This window comes from Schistocerca nitens, chromosome 9, assembly GCF_023898315.1.
Source record: "Schistocerca nitens isolate TAMUIC-IGC-003100 chromosome 9, iqSchNite1.1, whole genome shotgun sequence".
Lineage (NCBI taxonomy): Eukaryota > Metazoa > Arthropoda > Insecta > Orthoptera > Acrididae > Schistocerca > Schistocerca nitens.
The window spans coordinates 494,241,684-494,262,094 of record NC_064622.1 but is presented as its reverse complement, the minus strand read 5'-3'; the positions used below and the strand labels follow the sequence as shown (position 1 = coordinate 494,262,094).

At 42.5% G+C, this 20,411-nt stretch overlaps 2 protein-coding genes across 2 annotated transcripts in view; one reads left to right on the top strand and one right to left on the bottom strand.

The window, feature by feature from the left end:
- LOC126203860 (splicing factor, arginine/serine-rich 19-like) overlaps positions 1–2,766 on the bottom strand; it is a 134,928-nt gene extending 132,162 nt beyond the window's left edge. The window contains exon 1 of the mRNA XM_049938235.1: positions 2,661–2,766. The gene's annotated coding sequence lies outside the window, so the exon portion shown is untranslated. The remainder of the gene's footprint in view (positions 1–2,660) is intronic.
- Positions 2,767–3,015: 249 nt separating this feature from the next.
- LOC126203858 (mitochondrial import receptor subunit TOM40 homolog 1-like) overlaps positions 3,016–20,411 on the top strand; it is a 48,874-nt gene continuing 31,478 nt past the window's right edge. The window contains exons 1-3 of the mRNA XM_049938234.1: positions 3,016–3,403; positions 14,088–14,456; positions 14,835–14,966. Of these exons, the coding sequence (XP_049794191.1) occupies positions 3,151–3,403; positions 14,088–14,456; positions 14,835–14,966 (754 nt within the window). The 5' untranslated portion in view covers positions 3,016–3,150. The remainder of the gene's footprint in view (positions 3,404–14,087; positions 14,457–14,834; positions 14,967–20,411) is intronic.

Here is a 20,411-nt window from a genome sequence, read left to right as displayed (position 1 = left end):
ATCAGTGGCTTCAGTCACAAAGCAGCCATTATAGTATCAGGGAAAATAAGAAATGCAAATGTATCTTCAGAACTGAAAAATACCACCAATACAATGCTATGAAACTGCCAACATGTGCACCACTTTCCCTAACGACGAGACACCAGCTACGATAGCGATTCATGATGAAGTGATGGAGCGGTCCTCTTCCTCTTCCCTGATGGTGCTGTACATAAGTCAGATGGAAAAACTGGGTCCAGAAGGCTGCTCTCACAATGTTGCTGCTGCTGTTCTCCTCCTGTCATCTCAATGGTTTGCACAAAGCTGTTTAACTCTAATATATTTAAAACAGATTTACATCTAAAAATTATAAATGGCTTCATTAGAATGTATCTGTCAGTATTTCAATCAGAATACATAATGAGATCCACAGAAAAAGATGTCTTTTTGATAATAAATATGAAGCTGGCTACACCAACCAAACCGTAACGATATAGCTAATCTATCATTTAAACTTCCAGTACTACACATTCATTGCAAGTAATAAATTCCAAGAACTTTTTTATAATAACAAAAAAGTCTTCCTTTTAATCACATTGTCTCTTCACTTTGTCAAGTCAGATCTGTATGGGTAACAAATATAATGAGCCTAAAAAAAGAATTATTTTCAGGTAGAGTAGAATAGCTTTTTGGCAAGTGTTTGAAGAGCAAAGCCAATGGACAACGTCAAAATGTATGAATTCCAACTACCGTCATATGGTATGTATTTAAACAACAATTCAATTATTCCTCAAAGTCTCAGAGAGAGAGAGAGAGAGAGAGAGAGAGTTTTGAAAATTCATTAGGCCTAAGTGTAAGTTACATGGCAGCTGGGAAGCACAAATTACGCTTGTTTATTTCTCATCTCGAAGTCCTGTACTTGGGAATAATCATAAAGGAATTCAGTATAGTTCAAAGGGAAAATACCCATAAAAGATACTGAAGTGTCAGATTCTGTGTAGATGAAGTTGGAGAAAATAAGTGAAATTAGCTGTATCATTAGTAATGATTAACAGAGAGCAATAGTTTACCTTAAATGCAAATGAAATTATGCAGCAAAGAACTGGAGGAACATTCACAGACTTTTATTGGAGGAGAGGGGGGGGGGGGGGGAGGAGACACGACAACAACAACAAGTGATGAACACAAAAGATATATAACAGACAGAGGAACAAGGAAGAAGCTTTAGCTGTAAGATGGACATTCAATTCCAAAAAAGGGAGCAGGAACAGCAGGACGCACAATGTGTGTCAGAAAACAGGCTTAGGCAATGTCTGAACGGCAACCACTGCATACACTCAAAGCTGTTGTCATTGTTTTATTTTAGGTGCATGAAAGACAATCATCACTGCCCACGCACCAATCAAAGAATTCATGCTCAAAATTATTTGTAAGACAATCATCATTGCCCATGCACCAATCAAAGAATTCATGCTTAAAATTATCTGTACAGTGCCAGCAGTTTAAAATTTATAAATTATACAAAAGAACAAGTATTCTGCAACTCTTGCAGTGATTAAGAGGGTGGTTTATAAATGACTTAAGATTTATGAGGCTATATTCTATTTAATAATACTGATGCACTTGGGTATAAATTTGAACACTGGTTCTTTTGAAAAAGACATTCTCATTGACATTACATGAGACAAAATAACAACATCTGCCTACCAACAGCTGATGCAGGACTGGTACAAACAATATCAATAACACATCGACAGCAAATAATTATGCTAGATGAAGAAATTTACGGGAGATAGCATTCAACTTAATTTCTCAAAATAACAGGCAATTCAGTGTGGCAATCTCTAGATGCTTTGTGAACCCTTACACATGAGAAAAACAGGTGTACATTCTACTGCAAGCTTCGTATGGGCATTTTGCACATAAGGCTCATCCAAGTGCTGATGTTCAGGTGCGTACCATCTACAGACGTACTGTTTCCCCTTCACTACATATACCATGTTACAAACATGTTAATTTATGGTTTTGACTAATATTTTCGAAACTCACTTCCTCGGCCTGTTTTGACAGCCTTAAAAATGTAGTTTCCCCGCAAATGATGAAACTGAAGGTAATTGCTTCTCTCATTAATATTCCGACCGTGAGAAATGTCTGATGGTCCGTAAATAACAGGAGCTAGAGGTGGATCAAAAATACGGAGGCTTGAATGCTTCATCTCTCAAATTTTTGTTGCTTCTTCACAGTTTTAAAAAATCAAGTTTACATCCAAACGTAGATTACAACCAAACATACGTCGTCACTATCTGTTTGTTAGCATTTTGAGTATCACGATGTTTCCATCATTGTGATGTACATCCCGGGCTTGGCTATAAATTATTTCTATATCCCAAGAAAACTCTATACCACGCATTATCTTTCTATCTACTTTGGCTACAGTCATGGTGAGCCGCCTTCATATTTACAATATAATGTATAATTAAACAGATTACATTTGTAAGCTGAAGATCAATCACTGATCAGTTTTGTAACAATTTTTATTTTTTTCAAAAAAAAAAAAAACTATCATGCCCGTCAGATTTAAGATTACAAAAGAGTAATTTTCTGACGATCCAATTTGTGTCTGAAGCCATTTATATTACAAAAAAACATGTAATACAGACATAAAACATCAAATACACTACATTTCACATTTATACGTTTTTTCCTCTGAGCAAACTGGCGTTGTACATATCTTCACATCACTACTTTATCCGACTTTAACCAGCGACGCCTCTCTATCTTCTAACCATTGATTGTGAAGTGAACAGAGATATTAATTGAGCGTTAGAGCACAGTTCACAATTCCAAACTATATCCTCTAACAGCATCAGAAGAATTGTAATTACAATTATTTAAAATTCCGTTCTTATGACAGAATATGTATTAATTTTTAAAATTTTCGTTCTGTTCGTGTTATCTGTGATCTCATAGTTTTCACCAGAGAATACAACAGTGTTCAGGAAGAAGATATCAACGACTGAGGTGCAGAAGTGAGGTCTCTTTGGAACTTGTGAATTTTGGATTTGTGGTGTGAAATGTGAATTGTTAGTAGGCGTGTGGGGTAAAGTTTCAATTGATCTGTGGTTGTGGCGTTACGGTTGTAAGTAAATACATATCACCGCGTAATTAAAAATGGGTAACTCTATGGCATCACCGGGACCGGCAAGCACATTCACGACGCCACCTCCACCGCCGCCGCAGACGACGGCAGCCCCGACACCACCACCACCGCCGCCGCCAACTGTTGGTTTTCCGCCTGCTGCACCAAAAGCAGAAGACATTAGTAGCAGCAAGATCCAACAAATAGGCGAATCAACAGGCACTAGCGACACCAAAGGTCTAGAAAACCCTGGCACTGTTGAAGATCTCCACAAGAAGTGCAAAGGTGTGGATACTAACCTTACTTTTATCCTGCAGATTAAACTGTTTTTCCACAATCGAAAATATGTAACGTAATTATACAAACCAAATTGTTACGGTGACTTTGCGAAATTACTGCTGGTTATATCAGATGTTCGGATTCAGGACTAGTATGGAAGGACTCGTGCGGAGCTATCGGCCATTCTGTGCCAAGTGCTCTAAATTTCGAAGAAAAAAAAAAAAAAAGCCTTGCATGACCATCTCTAATTGTATGTGCATATTCACACCTGCTTCCGCTAAACAGTAGTAAAGTTTTACTTACGGCAGTTGAATACATGCAGAGATATAGTCATTTGTTTGATCCCATAGCGCAGCTATAAACAGTGCACACGTGAGTTTTCGGCAGCATTGAGACTTAACACCTTAGGCAATATTTTCTTGAAAGAAACAGAACTAGACCATCTTGTACAACTTTTTGCACATTCCTAAACGAAATAATAAAAAAAATATTTCCTGGGCGATTTGCATATGAATAATTTGAAGCAAAGTCGGAAAAAATATGAAGTTTACCTTTTTATATATCCGGAAGTAATTGCGGGATACACCTGAAACTTTGCACGTAATGGCGTAAACACAAAAGGTATTAGAATATGTAATTTCATTCGCCATCTGTTTTACAGTAGTTTACAAATTTCGACCAAAGTTTACTATTTTTCTAAAAACGCAAAAAACCCATATTTCCTTATGGAATGCGAGCTTATAAGGCCCCAAAAAGGAACAAGGTGGAGGTGCATTGAAAATGGGCCTATATTCCTCTGGCACTCAGATCAAATCAGACACCTTGTATTGTGTTCTTAAATTGTTTAGTATTGTCTGTGGAGGATAACAAAAGTCCTGATGACTAGGAAATGAGCTTTAGTCCTAAAAACTGCAAGTAAAGGGTGCTCTTTTTTTCTCTCTCTTTTTGTCTTGCAGCATTTAGCTGTACAAATTTTTATAGAAAAGTGACATGGAGTTAGGAATCCAATAAGAAGACTAGTTTCCTCTGTTTTGTATCTCTAATAATTTGATGTAATTTTTTGGGTTCTGTCTTATCAAAATTTCTTCTCAAACATTCCGATTAGTGAGATCATTTGGGCTGCAGTATAGTTTTCCTCTTGACATTGTACAGAAAATTAATGAATCTGTAAATTCTAGTGGCTTGAATTAAACAAGTGTAGGATCATGAGAGAGTTCTTCTAGATGTGCCCTCTGACACATGAAACGTATCATCAGCTTAAGATCCCATATAAGGAAACCCTTATCAGGCTTGAGAACCTGTTGTATAGAAACACACTAGTGGCTGCAATTGGGTGTGGTCACCATGGTGATGAGGATGCTGGTTTTCTCACTTTAAAAGGAACGACCAGCAGTGGTTAACCTACCATGGACTGTCCCAACACCTTTAGGTATACAATTTTTCACATATGCTCTAATGTTCCACATTAACTGTAAACTGTGCTAACAAAGTACACTATAACTTAGACAGAAATTAAATTAGTGCTTAAGCACCATTACACAATAAAAAGACGTACTGATAATTCTCTCTAACATGAGTTGGAATTACAGATCTGAAAAACACTGCACCATAGTGATGTCACACACCACACCACCATTACATCACTGGTCAAAGCAGAGGGGTGGAATTACACACTTCATTTGACCCAATGAATTCATTCCAAAATGTCAGACTACTGCGAATTTCATCAAAATGTAAGTAATGTGACAGTGGTGTAAAAAAACTGCAGGCTAGTCTTACAATGTGCACTGCAGCTGTTGTGCAACAGCTTTACTACCGTGATCTCCACTGCCTTGTAATACCCAGTTAAACTGTGAAGTTTATTGCCAATTTTACTCCGTAGCTCTAGCAGAAAAACAGGCTGAAATATATCAAGATAAGTTGGGACGAAAGATACCCCCCCCCCCCTCTTTAAACTTTTTTGAGTTATTTGGACTTTAATTTACTTCCCAGTCATATGATTTGTGATATTGCATTCTCCAGAGAGTACTAAACAAGTTTAGAACATAATAAAAGATGTCAGATTTAATTTGAGTGCTAGCGGGATGTGGGCCCATTTTACCAACCCTTATACATCAAGTGACCATTTCGTACCGGCTAAAGTAGAGTCAATGGCAGTTTCATTGGGCTCAGTATAGCTGCTTCGTGTGTCTACCTCGACTGATTGTGTAACCCAGTTTTTGTATATTTCTCTGTGGCAGTGCATCAGCATCATCTTGGCTCTGTAGATCACTATTATTTCTGAGTGCATCTGTTTGAATTTTGCAGTCGAAAGCTGGTAACAGTGCCCAAATGTACTCATTCCATCACTGAATTCCTCGACACCTGCACCGACAATCTCTACTGGGCTTTCCTTTTCCACAGCTGTCCCATAGATCTTATTTTACAAACAAATTTCCTGGTCTGTAGCCTTCTCTTACCCTTCTACCAATAAATATCCCACTTCTGAAACACTTGCCTGGCAAGGTGGTGCAGTGGTGAACACACTGGACTTGCTTTCGGGAGCACAACTGTTCAGATGTGCATTTGGCATCCATATTTAGGTTTCCCAAGATTTCCGTAAATTGTTCCAGGGAATGGCGATCTTCCTTCCACATCCATCTTTTGCGCTCCACCTCTAATGACCTTGTTGTTGACAGTATGTTAGACCATAATCGTCCTTCCTTCCTACTTTCTTTCCTTCCTTCCAAAACACTTGGAATTAACCCCCATGTCTCCCATGCAGCTGTCCTCAAAGTACAGCCTTCCCTGTGCACCCACACACTACCATCTACTCCAGCCCTAGCATTGTAAATCTTAAAATATCAAAGGCAGAGCAACTTGTGAAGCAACATATATTGTTTATCAACTAACTTTTCTGTATAACAGTGTTTATATAGATACTAATGCTGTTATATGTAGCTGCACTCACGTATCAGTGATAGGTGATGGTGAGTAATGTGTTGCCCATGTAATAATGTCAGCTGCCCTCAGATGTCTGCCTCTTGCGCTCCCTCCCTCGCCACTCCGCTGCCCCAATGCATAAAGGGCAGTACGCACAGTGTTGCTGCCGCACAGTGTGCGCAGGGCATGGGCAGGAGTGCACAAGTATGCCTCATGTTGCTGAAGTAACTATCCATCATAGAATGTGGACATTATGCGATAAATTTTAATAATTTTTTTAAAATAATGTTTGTTCACTGACAAAAGCAAAGATGTTCCATCCTCTACTTCACACTCTCAGGCGGCGATCTAAATCGGCTAATGGTTGCCGACTAGCTGGCAGTGCAGTTCCACATGTGGCACAACTGTGAAATTAGAAATGGCAATCATGCATGAGTGTGGAGAAGAGAAGACATTGTTTCTCACACCTGAGCAACTTCTGTTTACACTTAGCATGTCAAGTGCAAATTTGAGCTCAAAGGAAGACATGATTCTCTTGCTATTGTACTCAAATGAGAAAAGAAGAAAAATCCGGATTCATCTGTACCTTCAAAGAGACAAACTGCAATCTGTTGTAGCAGCGAAGGAGTTGGAACAGACAGATTCAAAATTCATAGCTTTTTGTAGGACAACTAAATAGTGCTATAGTGATTAGGCACAGTTGATTTATTCCACTGTAACACAGCATTATTTCTATTTTGAAAACCCAAATGATTATGTACACAGAAATGTGGTGATAGTGGTTTGTGTTCACTAAATCTTTTGTTTGTACACATCAGAGATTTGTGGCTTTTCTGTCATTTTCCCGCCATTTTTAGTGTTCGTTTCCACTTGACGATCTAATTTCTACACAGCACGTTAGTCACACAAAAGAATACTCCTGGCATAATTCACAATTTTTTTTGCACATTTGCTTCTATTGATGTAGCAGTAATTTTATTTTAAACAATAGTTGTATGATGCACTACTACATGTATGACCTTTTCTTCACACCAAATTGTCTCTGTCAAAGCCACCCTGGCATAGCCTGGGAGCTTGTAGTTGTGTAAAACATGTTTTTCAGCATCTCATACAAAGCTAATGTTCACAACTCACTTGCACAACCCCCTGCAGGTCCGGGGGTTAGAATAGGCCCGAGGTATTCCTGCCTGTCGTAAGAGGCGAGAAAAGGAGTCTCACACATTTCAGCCTTTGTGATAGTCCCCTGTAGAGTTTGACCTCCGTTTTTCAAAATTTTCCTGAAGAGCGGGCCAAGTGGGGAAGGGCGCCTACATGGTGCATCGTGTCCATCATGTGTTGAGACCTATTGCATCAAATGGTTCAAATGGCTCTGAGCACTATGGGACTCAACTGCTGAGGTCATTAGTCCCCTAGAACTTAGAACTAGTTAAACCTAACTAACCTAAGGACATCACAAACCTCCATGCCCGAGGCAGGATTCGAACCTGCGACCGTAGCGGTCTTGCGGTTCCAGACTGCAGCGCCTTTAACCGCACGGCCACTTCGGCCGGCACCTATTGCATCCTTCATCAACATGGGTCTGCACTTCTGCTCATTCTTTAACTTTTGGGCGAGGTCACCCTCCTGGGTGCGTATTTCTCCTTCAATTGTGCAGTATCGTTTTCTATGCTGACAATGATAATGGACTTGTTTGCTTGGTTGCACCTGATATCCAGCATGGTAGACAGTCCGTTGTGGTGGAGCCGAAATGTACCCTGTTGGTTGTAGCCCCCTGACCACACAGGGATCGCTCGGCTGATGCATGCGCCGTTAACTCCCCACATATGCCAAGGAGTAGATGCCCGTCAGCCTGGGGCATCAGGACTCCCGACAATGGCCATCCTGCCAGGTGGCCTTTGCTGCGGCTGGGTGGCATCAGGGCGCATGACACGGGATGAAGCATAGCACATCATCTCTTGCTGGTGGTCAATCACCAGCAGTCTCTAAGCGTTCATAGGCTCAATTCAACGCAGAGAAGTACGACTCCAAATCGTCCCCTTCCCCCCCCCCCCCCCCCCATCTGGCCACACCATGGGAGGAACGTCAGGCTAAGGATGGCAGCGGTTCTTATTTGCCCCCGGTACCTTGCACGTTCAAGAGCTGACGGGGGAATCCTTCATGACGATGAAGCCTCAGTTTTTTGTTTAGCATTTAGACGACAGTCAGGGTCAGTCTTGATCAAAACAGCATTCTCTGCCCAGTCATGGGTGTTATTCGCGTATGACAAGCTTGGGATGTTTCTATAACCACCACGCCCCATAAGAGCTTAAAGGTGGTCAATGGTATCATATTTCACAGGGATCTTTTTTTCAGTCTGATGATGAGCTGCATGCCAGTTTAGAGCAGTGAGGTGTCGTTCGGCATGTCCACCGGGGCCTGAGCGATAATCAGGTTACCACCTGTGAGTTCATCTTGGCATTCGAGGGTGATACATTAAGGTCAAGGTGATGGGCTACCACTGTGATGTAAAGCCCTATATCCCTCCCCCAATGTGGTGCTTTAAATGCTGGAAATTCGGCCATATGTCTTCCCGCTGTACTTACAGTGTCGCATGTCGAGATTGTGGATGCCCATCGCATCCCAATACTCCATGTGCCCTGCCTCCCATCTGTGTCACCTGCAGAGAACACCATTCGCCTTGCTCACCTGCATGCAGGATGCTCCAGAAAAAAAAACGAAAATCATGGAGTACAAGACCTTGGACCGACTGACCTACACTGAGGCTAAGAGAAAATTTGAATGCCTACATCCTGTACATATGACATCGTATTACGCCGCCACTACAACAGTTCTAGCCCCATTAGTTCCTTCAACCCCAGTCACTTCTCAGAGCCAGAAGACTATACCTGCCCCCTTGATGGTGGGGCCACTTCACTCCCTGTTGCTCCTGCACCACCTACTTCGGGAGCTACACTCCCACAATCATGGGGAATATCAGTCCCCACTTCTGCGCTGGAGAAGCATAAGTCTTCTTCGGCACCTCTCTCTAGGAAAGGGTCCCTTGGGTCACTCTCTTCCCAGGTTTCTGCTAGTGGGAAAGACGACACACGCCAGTGGCTGAAGAGCCCAAAAGCAGCTGGTCGTAGGGTTTGTACTCATCCTCAGTCCCAGAGGCTGAATCAGTGAAGTCCTCACAGCCAGGGAAACTCAAGGAGCAGCGAGAGAAATCCAAAAAGAAGATCCCCAAGACCAAGGGAATTGCGGTGGCACCCACACCACCGCTACCTACAAGCTCTGCGTCTGAGGATGAGGTGGAGATTCTGGTGTTTGCTGAGGACCTAGATCTCACCACACCCTCAGACACAATGGATACAGACTGTTCAGGAACTAAGTTTGTGGCAGCAGGTGACCCTGAGGCGTAAACTGCCTCCTTGAGCATTTATGCCTTCCCAGCCTTACAATCATGTCATCCTCCAGTGAAATTGCAACAGTTTTTTTTACTGCCTGGCTGAGCTACAGCAACTTTTAAGCTTTAACCTGCTTTCTGCATTGCCCTCCAGGAAACCTAGTTCCCGGCAATGGGGACCCCTCCCCTCCACAGCTATAAGGGATGTTACAGGAACCGTAGCAACTGTAATAGTGTGAGGTGGAGTTTGCATTTACGTCCTAAACTCTCTGTAGTGAAACTGTGCCCCTTCAAACCCCTCTTGAAGCTGTGGCTGTCAGGGTAAGGACAACACAGGAAATAACTCTCTGCAATGTATATCTTCCTCCAGATGGCGCAGTACCCCTGAGTGTATTAGCTGCACTGATTAATCAACTCCCTAAACCTTTCCTACTTTTGGGAGATTTTAACGCCCATAACCTCTTGTGAGGTGGCACTGTGCTTACTGGCCGATGCAGAAATGTTGAAACTTTACTGTCTCAGTGCGACCTCTGCCTCCCAAATACTGGGGCCGCCACATATCTCAGTGTGCCTCATAGTAGTTGCTCAGCCATTGTTTTATCAATTTCTGCCCAGGACTTCTCCCATCTGTCCACTGGAGAGCACATGATAACCTGTGTGGTAGTGACCACTCCCACTCTTCCTGTCACTGCCCCGACGTCAGACACATGGATGCCTGCACAGATGGTCTTTAAACAAGGCGGTCTGGGAAACTTTCACATCTGCTGTCACCATTGAATCTCCCCCACACGAGAACATCAATGTGATGGTTAGCAGGTGACTACAACAATCCTTTCTGCGGCAGAAGATGCGATCCCTTGCTCTTTAGGGCGCCTTTTCCGGATGCCAACACCTGGTTGCTGTCTTCTTTTATTTACAAAAAGCGTATGACATGACCTGGCGACATCATATCCATACCACGTTATACGAGTGAGGTCTCAGAGGCACGCTCCCGATTTTTACCCAAAATTTCCTGTCGCTTCGTACTTTCCATGTCCAAGTTAGTGCCTCCCATAGTTGGCCTCCATATCCAGGAGAATGAGGTCCCACAGGGCTCTATATTGAGTGTATCTCTATTTTTAGTGGCTGTTAATGGTCTAGCAGCAGCTGTAGGGCCATCTGTCTCACCTTCTCTGTATGCAGACGACTTCTGTATTTCGTACTGCTCCACCAGTACTGGTGTTGCTGTGCGGTGCCTACAGGGAGCCATCCACAAGGCACAGTCGTGGGCTCTAGCCCATGGTGTCCAGTTTTTGGCCGCAAAGTTGTGTGTTATGCACTTCCGTTGGCATCATACCATTCATCCGGAAGCAGAACTTTACTTTAATGATGATCCATTCACTGTAGCGTAGACATATAGATTCTTAAGACTGGTTTTCGATGCCCGATTGACCTGGCTTCCTCACCTTCGTCAGCTTAAGCAGAAGTGCTGGCAGCACCTCAATGCCCTCTGCTGCCTGAGCAACACCAGCTGGGGTGCAGATCGCTCTACACTGTTGCACCTCTACAGAGCCCTTGTTCAATCCCGCCTTCACTATGGGAGTCTGATTTATGGTTTGGCGGCACCCTCAATGTTGCATTTACTCGACCCAGTGCACCACTGTGGCTTTCTCCTAGCGACAGGAGCTCTGAGGACGAGTCTGGTGACCAGTGTCCTGCTGGAGGCCGAAGTCCCTCCATTGCAGGTTAGGCATGCACAACTTCCGGCCAGTTACGTTGCACACATTTTAGTTCTCCTGTGCATCTGAATTACCGTCTCCTTTTCTCACCCATGGCGGCTCATCTCCCGCATCGGCAGCCCAGGTCAGGGCTTACAATTGCAGTTCGTACCAGATCCCTTCTTTCCGAACTGGAGTCCTTGCCTTTACCACCTATACTTGAGGTCCATTCACGTACACCTCCATGGTGTACACCTAGGCTGCGGCTTCGCCTGGACCTTCCACATGGCCCTATGGACTCAGTTGACCCCATAGCTCTCCGCTGCCATTTCCTCTCGATCCTTGACATGTACCAATGCCATGAAGTGGTTTACACAGACAGCTCGATGGCTGATGATCACGTCGGCTTTGCATATGTCCATGGAGGACATATTGAACAGTATTCCTTACCCGATGGCTGCAGCGTTGTCACTGCCCAGCTGGTAGCTATATCTCGTGCTCTGGGGAACATCCGTTCATGCCCTGGGGAGGCGTTTCTTCTGTGTACTGTATCCTTGAGCAGCCTACAAGCTATCAACCTGTGCTACCCTCATCATCCTTTGGTAGCGACCATCCAGGAGTCCATCTATGCTCTGGAACGGTCCAGTCATTCAGTGGTGTTTGCTTGGATCCCAGGTCACGTCGGAATCCCAGGCGACGAACTTGGCGACAGGCTGGACAAACAGGGTACGCAGAAACTGCTTATGGAGATCGGCTTCTCTGCAGATGACCTGCGTTCACTACTACGCCACAAGGTTTTGCGGCTTTGGGAGACGGATTGGCATAACCTCAGTATGCACAGCAGCCTGCTTACCACTAAGGAGACTACAAATGTGTGGAAGACCTCCACACAGGCGTCTCGCGGGGACTCTGTGGTTCTCTGTCGGCTCCGCATTGGCCACGCTTGGGTGACACAGCACTACCTCCTGCGCTGTGATGACCCACCTCAGTGTCGGTGCAGCGCTCGGCTGATATGGCCCGTATCTTGGGTGAGCTGTCCTCCTTTGGCTGTCCTGCGACAGACTCTTCAGTTACCGCACTCATTGTCATTAATTTTAGCTGACAATGCCACATTGGCTAATTTAGTTATACATTTTGTACGTGATGGTGGGTTTTATCATTGTATATAAGTTTTTGCGCATGTTCTTTGTTGCTTTTTGTTTGCAACTTTAATGCTTTTAGACTGGATGTTTTAATGTGTCGCAGAGTGGCTGGCTTTTCCTTTTTATTGTCGCGGTCGGCCAGCCATGGTCATCTACTCTCTTGGTCTTATCCTTTCTGCCTGTTTCTTTCTTCTCTCTGCGGTTTTCTTTTCCTGTTTTGTCCATAATAGTGTTGGTTGTCCTGTCATTCTTCTGGTTCTTCCATTCTCCTGTTATTGTGCTGTGTGTCTCCTTTCTTTTCTTCTTTCCCTCGTGTAATTATTTTACCGGGAACAAGGACTGGTGATATTGCAGTTTGGTCCCTTCCCCCCTTTTCTTTAAACCAACCAACCAACCAACCAACTCACTTGTTCATCTTCAAATTAAACAAGTACAGAGGCACAACATGTCTCAGATTGTTTGGCAATCTGGATGCCAAGTTGCTGGCATCTGGTTGCAGGCGATTGACTGGTGTGCCACTCTGCAATCACACTGTCTGTGGAGCACTATTCAACTCCACAGGAAGTGATTAACAGTCGACAGGATACCAACACGCTTCGGCCACGAGTTTCATTTGAGTCACTCATTGTGCGGAGGGCCTTAGGAATCGATTTTTGCTTTCTAAAGTTGCTTATCTTCTTCCTCAAGTTTCAAGCTATCTCTGTACGAAATTTCATCGAATTCAGTTCAGCAGTTTAGTTGTCAAAATGTAACAGGCAGAGTTACCTGTGAAAACCTCCATGAAAATCTGTTTATAATTTTCGGATATTAGTGTGTTCAAGCGTATGATGGTTTTGCAGAACTTTTATTATTAATATAGATGACTACCTCTAAAATGGGTGCCTTGTATGGGCATAGAACTAACCACCTAGGGGCAACCAATACCCAGCTGCCAAACCTGCAGTACAGCACGACCCAATGGACCTGAGTGCTTGCTATACTTCAGACTATTTGGATACTACCACCCATTACAAATTTCCCTGAAATCTGGAGTGCCACTAACCATCCAATACATCTTAGCATCCCAAAATATTATTCAACTTAATCTGATAACACATCTACCCTCCCTCTTCGTTTTTTTTGTCCAGTTTCATAACTGCACTTTTCATTTCTCTTGCCCCTAATCTCTCTCTCTCTCTCTCTCTCTCTCTCTCTCTCTCTCTCTCTCATATCTCTTCTTTTGTCTACCCTCATCCTGACTACAGGGGGATCCCTCTCACTCTTTTAACCTTCCCCATCCTGTTCATCTCTCGACTCCCTGATGAAAGAACTGTTAGTTCCAAAACCTAAGTAATTTGTGTTTGATGTCAATACTCATTTTGCCTCCCAGAATTGAGTACTCACCAGAAAGTCTGGCCTGGAAACATCTTCCCCCTACCCCCCATTTTCGCGCGCGCGCGCGCGCGCGCGCGCACACACACACACACACACACACACACACACACACACACACACACACACACATTCCATCTAAGTTTATTAATCCAATCTTTTTCTTTTTTCAGATGTATTTCCTGCCGTATTTGAGGGTGCAAGGCTGATTGTGAACAAAGGGCTTAGCAATTACTTTCAGGTATCTCACACAATAAACCTGAGTGCCATTGCACCATCAGGTTACCGATTTGGTGCAACATATGTGGGAACTAAACAGATGTCTCCAACAGAAGCATTTCCTGTACTTCTCGGCGATATAGATCCTGAAGGAAATCTAAATGCAAATATCATTCATCAATTTGGAACAAGAACAAGGACAAAGTTTGCAGCTCAGATACAGAGTAAGGTATTCACTGGAGTCCAGCTAACGACTGATTACAAGGGAGATGACTACACTGCATCATTGACCTTCGGAAATCTAGATATCATCAATGAATCGGGTAAGCATGTGTTTGGTAATATCAGTGTCCCAACTAATATAATCTGAGTGTGTATTGCAAGTCTTAATTGAAAAACTGGTCAACAAGACCAAACATCATAAAAAAGGTGGCTTTGTCACTTTGTGATCCTGTTGTTTTGGTAATTGCAACCTCCTAATTTATGTCTACCTAGCTTTAAATGTCATTTCTTTATTATTCAGTTCTTACTTTCTATTCTATTTTGTGGACAGATTTGATTTATTATTTCTATAAAGGCTGACAGTGGTAGAGAAAATTCAACTATTATTAAATTTTTCCATTGGGCTTCAATGTACTGTGAACATGTTGTGAACTTTATATTTGTATATATCATAGTTTTCAAGTAAGGTGTTCTTACAGGTCTTATCATTGGTCACTATTTACAATCAGTTACGAAAAATGTGGCACTTGGAGCTGAGCTAGGGTATCAGTATGGAGCAAAGGTGCCAGGAGGTCAAATTGCCATAGTTTCAGCTGTTGGAAGATATACTGGTGAGCAATAAAGCTAGACAGAGAGATGTATTAGCGGTATATTATGACGACACCAGAGTAGTCTTTCATTACAATGATGAATACTGTTTTTAATTTTATGTATGCTGATATTATTTGTGTTCCAAAACAGTGTTGTGAATGTGAGAGAGAAATGTAATTTTTAAGCAACAAATTTTATCTTTAAAATTAGTGTTTAATTGAACACTAGTCTGAATTTTCAAATAAAACTCCACCAACAAAGTTTCAGCTTCCTGTGGGGAAAGTTAAAAAATTTTGGAAATGAACATTTGCAAATGATGTGAAGTTTCTTTTCCACATCATTTGCAAATGTTCATTTCCAAAATTTTTAATTTCCCCAGAGGAAGCTGAAACTTACAGCATAGTTTTTTCTTACATGTTAGAAGACTTATTTTCCATGTGTACATTCTACCATTGCACTGACACTTTACAGATGGAGTGAAACAGGTCGTTGGGCTCTATGCAATCCTGTTTAATTTGACTGCACAATCTATCATATTACCTGCACCATTTCTATTACATTCCACATCTTTCACAATAACAATTGTCATTTGTAAACAGAACAATTTTTGTGTCAAATCATTGACATACAGGGGGATCAAAAAATCCAATAACATTTGAAAATCAATACTTCGTGGAATAATGTGGGTAGGGAGGAAAAAATTGATACATGTGCTTGAAACGATATGGGTTTGATTGAAACCAAAAAAAGTGCACAGAAGACCAAGAAATGACACTTCGTATGACACAAAAACAATAACTAGCATAACAATTGATTTTTTAGCAAACACAGTATTCTTTGTAACAAGTGCTCAAATTGTAGGCTATCATTCATCAATAGTGTGTGTTGTCGAGAGACAATGTTGGGAACAGGTGGTGCAATGTCACAGATTTATTTTGCTAAGACTGTTGTGTTAATAATAAATGACAATAAAATGAAGCACATCTTAATATTTTAATGAAGCACAAAATATGGGGCAGTTCAGTACGAAACATAGTATGTATTGCAACTGATGCAGCTTTATGGTGAATGCTACTGTAGGGCAAAATTTTAATTGACAAACTTATATTTTGTTGCCATTTTATTTAAACATTACACAGAATATTACTTAGTTTGCAATCCACTAAATCACCAGTTTCTGGTACCAGTTTCTTACCATTGCTAATTCAAAGATAAGCTCTGCAGTTGAAGGCTGTCAGTGAGCTTCTGTGGGTAAATTTCATTCTCTTCAGTGCAAAAAAAATTTTCTCGCCCAATTATGTACTCATAGATCAAAACGACGACATAATTGTAGCTGCAGACTTGTAAAGTCATCGAAATTTGTGCTGAGGAAATGTGAATGTCCTGCCCTAGAGACGGAAGTATATTTACACAGTGAAAATGTTGAGAAAGGCTATTCAGATATTTACTTCTCTGCTCCCAGCTGCAGTCACATCACTTAATAGCACTTCGTTTAATTTATGCGCCTTCACTTCTTGCTGTCTCAAGATACCATAGCATACCATAAACCTATTGGCATTCTGCAGTAAAATGTTGTAAATTGATGTTGGTGTATGTAATCTACACTTTGAACCTTCTAACCCATCCGTTGTGATAATTTATCATCAATTTAAAAAGAGCTACTCTCCCGTTTAAGCACTCTGTCATAAGTAAATGTGTTTGTTCACATCCAAGGTTATGCTAGACCTGACTGTGATCATTGATCTGAAAACAGTGCATTGGTTGCACTCCGGTGCACAACATAACTTCAGACTGCCTCATTATACCGCAAGCTATCACTGCCGAGATGATGAGGGAGTGGGAGCGCTCTCACTTCCCTAACCACCACCTGGTCTAAGTGGCCCTGTGCCCTCGAACTTCGTGATCATTTTCTCCACAGCGACCTTTACCCATTTGTCTAATCTTCTTATGATGATAGGATCATAAAGCTGCGGTAGTGGACGCTCCAGTCTGATTGTAAATGTTCACTAACAGTGTCTTTTTCTGGTGAAGTCAATATGCTGCGAGTTTTGGTGCATCTTATTCCCTCTCTCATTAAAGCCCATTTTATACACAATTCTCATGTGGCACCAATGACGTGTTGCTGTCCAGCACTATCTGTTGGCCAGTTTTTGCACTCATTTCTGGTTTCAATAAAACCTATGTAATTTCAGTCATGTGTGTCAAGTTTTACCTCTCTGCCTCCATTATTCTGTGAACTAGTGTATGTTTAAATGTTAACTGACCTTTTTGGTCACCCTGTATAACAAAAAAAAAAAGCAGTGGAGCCAGAACAGATCTGCGTGGTGACCGCTGCCGTCCTATCCTCTCTCTACCATCCCTGCTTTTTATGTCTCCAGTCAGATTCAGCCCTCTTCCTCCTTTTTTTTAGTAAAACATTCATCTTCCCACTTCTCAGATATCAAGTGAATCATTGTTAAGCTTTTGCCCTAATCCCATAATGTTCAAACCTTCGCAAAATTATTGTATGATCCGCACTATTTTTAAATCAAAGAAATTACCTGCTATACTCAGCCTGTCCTTTAGCCCTGCCTAAAGACAAGCTGAGTTCTTCCTTCTCTTCCTCTTCATACTTGCCTTTTCTCATTTCTCTACAGGGTCAGCATTGTTATATGGCAATGTTAGTGACAGTTGATGGCCAGTTACCCTTTCTGACACAACTGCTCCCTGGGACAGAATTTGTATACCCCATCTGTCTGCATCTAGAACAAATCTCGTGTTTAAGTGTGAGAATGTTTTCCAGATGTTTACCTGAGGTGGTATATGGGTACCAGCCAAGTATTTACCTAGTTGTATGTGGGAAACACTCTAAAAACGACATCCAAGCTGACCGGGGTCTTACCAGACTTCATCTTGATCTAAAAGGTGGCTTTGGTCCAAGGCAGGCTCACCTCCCTGAATCCCATAAATGCCACATTAATGCGTTCAGCTGTTGGGCAGGTTTGAAGCCAAACTGGGAAGTCTTGACAGTAAATTGTGTGTACTTAGATATGCCACTACTATCATACACATTGCTTTCTTTTTAAAACTGATACCAAGGAAATATACTGGTAATTTCCTTACAGTATATTTTCTCTCTTTTTGTAAAGTGGGTTCACTAATTTGTATTTCAATCTTTCGAGAAACTGACAAAGATACATTGCACTAGTGACAGTACAGAACTGATGTAAAGTGCAGTGATCTTCATAATCCTAGTTGAATTTTCATCATGCCCGTGGGAGTCCTTACTCTTTAGTGATGAATAAGTGATTCAGGTTCATGGTTGCTTATTTCCTGTAGTTGTATACATTGTAGTCATCTTTGAACACCAATTTTAAAGATCTGCATATTGACCTGTACCAATAACATTTTAATTTGCTGCTGCTGAGAAGGGATTACTAAACATCAAAAATATTATCAAAAGTATAGATTGCTCCTTACCATATGGAAAAAAATGTTGAGTCACAGATCATGGCACAACAAAAAAGACTGCTATACATTTTAGCTTTTGCTGTGACCAGAGATTGTGGTTATGTGAGCGAGAGTTGTGCTTGCTTGAATGTGTGTTTCCTACTTCAGAAGAATGCCTTTTGGCAGAAACCTAAAATGTATAGCAGTCTTTTCATTGTGCTTGCTTGCAACTCATTATCTCCTGTATATGGTTAGTAGCAATCTATCCTTTTCATAATATTATTATTACTCTGTCCTGGACTTTGATTATTAAATATTTGGCACAACTCTGGTGAATCACCTAACAGTTTCATTTTCACAGAAGAGAAGAGTAATATGTTGAGCAGTCACATTCTATAAAATGTCTTCAGTAATGTGATACATCTAATATTATTTACAATTGAAAATTAACTGTAGTTTATGGTATGATATGGATGTAGAATGTAAAGAATGAGCCAGTGTCTCGCATGTCTTGCACAACAATGTCACACCATCCCCCTCAGGGACTTAGTTCTTTAGGGCACCAGCCTTTGCACTACTTTTCCTTGCTCCATGTCTATCTTTGTGTTCTTCCCCCTCCGTCTTACGGCTTTTGAGCAAATAATTGGTGTGCATTTGGTCACCAGCCAGTACTGGCATTGCTTCCCCTTCCCCATAACAGTCTGTATTTTCACTACTAGGCCCTTCTTGTTCACTTAAGATGCTGCAACACACTGCCTTTAAGTGTAGTCTGCCTTTCATTTCTTTACTTGTTGGTTCCTCTGATTTGGAATTTTAGGTCTTCCTTTTCACATCTCTTCTTATCTGTACCTTCGTAAAGGCGGCATATAAGGCCACATTGGCACCTTGTCAGTCTTGCGACTCACTCTGGGGATGCCCCCCCCCCCCCCAGGGGGTCCACAACTCTTTTGTGGATACGTGCGTAGCGAGCACGGGACCCCGAGCTAATGTGGCCCTCCTTCCTTTCCGGGCTGCATACCTTCCTTTTCCGCATCCTTCCCTATCCCCCATCTTCGCCCCCCCTCCCCTCACCTCTGGCTCTTTCCTTCCCCTTCTCCCCCTCTGGGAGTATGGTTTGTGCCTATGTCCGGAGACGGACGCTTGTAAATGTAACGCATTCTTCGCCTTCTCTGCTTGTATGTCTTTATCCTTCCTTTGTCCTTCTCTTTTCCTTACCTCTTCTCTTTACCCTTTTCTCCGCTGCGGCGTTTGATACCTCTCTTCTTTCCTTTCCCTTTCTTTGTTTTTCCCTTCCTCCCTGTGCGCATCTGAGGGCCGACCCACGCATTTTCGTGCGTAGCCGGTGACGGGTAACACGTAATTCCCCGCCCCGGGTAGACAGGTAGGACACGTACGTACCCCCTGGTAACGGCCAGGCTCAGGGAGGGATGATTACCTGAGCTGATACCTTCCGAAAGTGCCGATTGGTCCCTCCGTCCGTTTGTCGGGAAGTGTGACCTGAGGTGTGAACAATCACCTAAGGCGGGGAGTGCCCTCAGAGAGGGGCCCCCACAAGGGAGGAGCGCACCATCGGATACGCCGGTAAACATGGGGGACTCTTCCGCAATGGTTTCATCATCTTCCACTATGTCTGCTCACAAGCGTAAGTTCACTGAGTCTCAGCCACAGACAGTTCTTCCATCATTGCCACAGTTCCTTGTTGTTTCTCGGTCAGACGAAAGTCAAGACTTCTCCACGGTCAACCCTTTCATTATTCAGAAAGGTGTCGACGCAATTGCAGGTCCTGTAAAGTTTTGTTCCAGATTACGGAATGGCACCTTGTTGTTAGAAACAGTCAGTGCCCTCCAGGCACAAAAATTGCTGCGTACTTCACTGCTCCACACCTTCCCTGTCCGGGTTGAAGCGCACCGCACTTTAAATTCCTCACGTGGAGTCATTTATACACGCTCCCTCGACGGATTGTCTGACGAGGAAATTCAGCACTACCTGTCTGACCAGGGCGTAACGGCTGTTCATAAGAGTTATGAATAGGGTTG